The sequence below is a fragment of the Triticum dicoccoides genome, chromosome 2B (genome assembly GCF_002162155.2).
Source record: "Triticum dicoccoides isolate Atlit2015 ecotype Zavitan chromosome 2B, WEW_v2.0, whole genome shotgun sequence".
NCBI lineage: Eukaryota > Viridiplantae > Streptophyta > Magnoliopsida > Poales > Poaceae > Triticum > Triticum dicoccoides.
In genome coordinates this window covers 203,780,600-203,785,219 of record NC_041383.1, presented here as the reverse complement: position 1 = coordinate 203,785,219, position 4,620 = coordinate 203,780,600, and the positions used below count along the sequence as shown (strand labels likewise).

Below are 4,620 nucleotides of genomic sequence, written 5' to 3'. Positions count from 1 at the left end.
CTGTTTTTACCTCAAGTCAAATTATGTGTACCCTGCTTATTCCTGCAAAGGGGCCATTTTTTCTGTGTCTAAATTTGTCTGCTTTCCTATTCTAGTTCTACATGAAGTGCTTCTTATTCTAAAAAATAGGTTCAACGCTTCTTTAATTCAATGCAGTAATGCACTGGTCTGTTCCGCTGTATATTTGTATTTAGAAATGTCTCATAGGTCATGCTCTTCCATCGACTTCCATTCAATGTTGGATTTGATAGTAATGCACTGTAATTTACGATGACGCAAATCTGAATTTAATTTCTCCTAACCTGTCAGACTCATTACATCTGCTGCAGAATGGATCATATATTATTGGAGACAACTGGTTTGGCTGATCCTGCACCACTTGTATCCATTCTCTGGCTGGACGATCAATTGGAGTCATCAATCAGACTAGACTCTATCATTACGGTTAGTTTAGTTCGCTTTCTATTGTTATGTGATATCTTTTTGTTGCCACAGTTTCCTATCATTAGTTTGTAATAGGAAGAAAACACACGCTGCAGTGAAGTTTCTCATTTAAGCTTGTCATTCTGCCAATATCTTACAAGTTCAGATAAATGCTTATTTCTCTGGCATTTGCTCTTCGGACCAGAACTTATAAAATGAGATCACATTTCACTCTTTCCTGCTGAACATGTTAGTGTATATGATCAGGTTATTGATGCAAAAAACTTCAGGCGGCAAATTGATGAACACACGAACTCTTCCTCATTTCCTGAAGCATTTCACCAAATCGCATTTGCGGTAATTTGTTGTTTTTGGCATCGATCTCTCATTTCACATATTCTTTTTGGGGTCTTGCTTCTTGAATCTGAGATTCTTGTGTCGATCCCTATGGGCTGATGCAGTTAAAATTTCTCTTGTTGGTGATAATTATCAAAACGTATATAACAGAGTGTCAATTCTTGTGTAACAGGATGTTGTGATATTAAACAAAATTGACTTAGTAAAAGACGATCTTGAGGATTTGGAAAGGCAAATTCATGATGTCAATGCGCTTGTTACAGTGGTGCGGTCTGTGCGGTGCCAGGTTGATTTAAATACAATATTTGATCGACAGGCATATGGTGTGAAGGTAAGTAAACTACTGAAGTCTGATTTGGTCACTACCTTTTGATGCTTCTCCGACTTACTTTGTTTTTCCTCCCCTAGAATTCATCACAACTACAAGAGCTTCTGGAGTACAGTAAATCAGCACCACCTAATAGTCGCCATGATAACAGTATTTCCACCTTGTGCATTTATGAACAGGATCCAGTTTACTTGACTAAGGTACCTTATCTCCTTGAATGAGATGTGTCAGTGATGTCTATGTTCTGAGGGTAGGTTTATAACACATTATTGCAAGCAGTTATAAACAACTGAATAGAGTATTTTATTCATTCATCCGTGCACTTAGAATTGGAGTCCGGAAAGACATCCATTTTACATATTTGCCTTATGCATTTTGCTTTACAGGTGGAATCATGGCTTGAAGATCTTCTTTGGGAGAAGAAGTCCAACATGGATATATATCGTTGCAAAGGGATTTTAAATATCCATAATTCGAACCAACTTCATACCTTACAGGTTTTTATGACATATTACAAGGCATCTGAAAAAACTACTCCCTCCGTCCCGAATTAGATGACTCGGATTTGTCTAGATACGGATGTATCTAGACACGTTTTAGTGTTAGATACATCCGTATCTAGACAAATCTAAGTCAACTAATTTGGGACGGAGGTTGTACATGATAAGCTAGAGCTATTGACGAAAGTTTCTACCCAGTTCTCTGCAATACGAAGTTACCAAAGTATGTCTTCTTTGTTGAACAGATTGTCATTGCTAAAGTCTGTTTTTGCCCTTATGCAGGCAGTGAGGGAAGTCTATGAGGTTGTGCCAGCTCGAGAATGGTCGGAGACACAATCTCGCATGAACAAGATAGTTTTCATAGGTATAATCTTAAAATATGATAGTTGATCATCCATTACTTTCAAGTTACAAGTCAGTCCTGAATCTTTCCATGCCTATTTTGCTACAGGCCGTGATTTGGATATCAGTATCCTCCAAGATTCATTTAGTCGCTGCAAGCACTGATTATCGAATGATTTGCACGTCACCTTGTAAGTCATTCATCTTTGTCCTCCGTTTTGACGATTCTTGTTCACGTTTTCTGTTTTGGGGAACACCTTGCAAGCGGGTATGTATGGTTTTGCTGTTTGAGGCTTTTGCGTTGCTTATCATCATGAGTTGCTGCTTGCAAACAGGCATGGTGTTTGCACTTTGTTTACATAATCCCGTATTTCTGTCCTATCGGTATTTTGCATTTTAATAACTGTATCCCCTGTGCTCGCAGGTACCTCTGTCACTGAATACTTCATGGAGGCTCACACAGCCTGGACTGAGATTAGGGTGTTCTCGTATGGTTCCCCGAAGTTACATTCTGTTGAACAATCTTCAGTAGAGGCGAAGCAGTTTGCAGTGCCGAGATCAAGAGACGACTTCAACTGCTGCTGTGAGGCTATGTGCCACGGGAGCACCTCCCTTTTTTTTTCTTAACACACGGGAGCACCTCCCTGATACACTAGAAAGGCATTATACTGAGCATTTGTATATGTTCGGTATAGCGAATGCAAACGTGTTCGGTTTTGCAGAGGGAAAATGTATCCAATCATAAGAGGATGTGTTCTAATATGGTGCAGAAAGACCTAAATCGAAGTGAACTTTTTGGTTCTTTTTCGGGGGCGATACGGAAGCAGCTAGCTCCCTTTCCCTATGGAAGGATTTTGGTTGTAGTGATATCCAAGCTGATGGTTGCGTGCATCGGTTATCGGTTGATGCAGACGGGGGGATACTGGAGACCTTACTTGAGCCGTAGCTTGCTTCCATGATTCGTCGCCTCTTCGTGCTGCTAGTCACCTTGTAACTGCAATTTCGAGCTTAATTCTGAGACTAATTACCTCAATTCAGAACAATTTCGAGCTTACACTACCATGCCGCGTGCCGCGTAGGTGAGCTATAAGTATAAGGCGTGTTCCCAAAACTGAGATAGGATAACGCCGGTTTTTTTTTTGTACGGTAATACGTGTCTCATTTATATAGAATAAAGATCAAGTTACAAGGCACGTAAGCACCGACCATACATAACTGAAAGAATAGGAAAATCCTATGCAAAATACTAGCGCCTGTCCCTTTCCTTCGACACCACCGAAGTGGCCACCAAAGGATAAAAAGACAAATCACCTCTTCACCCAAGCTCGATGCGGCTCCATCGCTGATCAGCAGCTTTACGGACCTCCAAAGTAGTTTGCCAGAAGCAAAACCATAGCCGTTGAAAGAACCAGACCGGGGCAACATGTCCCCGGACACGCCATCGAACTTCAGAACTGACACCCCCGCATGACGACGACGACGTCGGAGGAGGAAACCAGAACTGGCAGCCTTCGACCGCAGACCCAACACAGGATACTCCATCTTCCAGCTGTCACTTGCGTAGACAATCGCATGCGCGTACTCCTGAACGACAAAACCTCCCTGCTCCACCATGACGTCGGAGACAACGCCACAGCAACGGGGACAGAGCAGAAGGAGAGACACACCTGATGGAGTCGCCGCCGCCGCCTTGCCAACACCATCCATGAACCCTAACGCTGCCGATCTGAGGGATCGACAGAGACACGATGCCATCAATTCCGAGACGCCGCCATGAAAGACACCGCCGGTGTGGAAGTAGAGTTGAGGCAGATTTATTCGTCCAGGCGCCGCTCCCACCACCCCAACGACGCACCACGACCTATAAATCCAAACCCTAACTACAAAGCAAAGGAACGGGGTCCCCTCTTTCTCCTGCCGCCGGAGCAGCGGCCGAAGGGAGAGGGGGCCAGCGCCTCGGCCGGTGGAGATCGGAGGAAAAGGTTGCCTCTCCCTAGTCGCCTGGTGGCGGCGGCGCTAGGGTAGGAACTTCTTCGTTTGCCGGTGAATTGAATACAACACTATCATAGTGTTGGTATTTGGGTAGTACGCACTAGAATACTATACGGCGAACACTGCGAGCAGTAGAGTCCAATTTTATAATGAACTACAGAAATTATATAACACAACTAGCACTATAAAAATTCGTGAACTATATAAATTATATAACACAACTAGTCAATCGTTTTTCTTACATAATCCATCTTAACTGAAAACAAGGACACGCATGCTACTTCTGTGTATCAAAGTATGTCTCAGAGGTAATAATACTCCCTAAAGAAATATAAAAACGTTTAGATATGCGTTTAGATCATATCTAAACGCTCTTATATTTCTTACAGAGAGAGTAGTTCACAGAAATAATTTATGAGGCTTCAGCGCAAGTACAACAAACTTCACGATTTCATATCAGGATCACAAGTGTCAATGGTCTGGGCGTCCAGTCATTCCGCCTACGGGGACGATTATTTTCCGGAAAAAAAGAAGAAGGGCAGTGACGAAACAGCCCTTCCGAAGGTCCACAGCGCACAAGAGCTCGGGGCTTCCTCTTCTGTTTCCCATTCCGCCTACTCCCCCGCCCACCCGATCTCAGCCGCCGTCTCCCTCTCCCCACGTCCCCCCGCCACTCCC

At 43.4% G+C, this 4,620-nt stretch overlaps 1 protein-coding gene across 1 annotated transcript in view; it reads left to right on the top strand.

The window, feature by feature from the left end:
- Positions 1-2,752, top strand: part of LOC119363089 (COBW domain-containing protein 1-like) — a 4,185-nt gene extending 1,433 nt beyond the window's left edge. Inside the window, exons 3-10 of the mRNA XM_037628392.1 lie at positions 330-444; positions 691-780; positions 953-1,111; positions 1,189-1,308; positions 1,495-1,605; positions 1,891-1,972; positions 2,060-2,141; positions 2,375-2,752. Coding sequence (XP_037484289.1) covers positions 330-444; positions 691-780; positions 953-1,111; positions 1,189-1,308; positions 1,495-1,605; positions 1,891-1,972; positions 2,060-2,115 — 733 coding nt within the window. The 3' untranslated portion in view covers positions 2,116-2,141; positions 2,375-2,752. The remainder of the gene's footprint in view (positions 1-329; positions 445-690; positions 781-952; positions 1,112-1,188; positions 1,309-1,494; positions 1,606-1,890; positions 1,973-2,059; positions 2,142-2,374) is intronic.
- Positions 2,753-4,620: the final 1,868 nt, after the last annotated feature.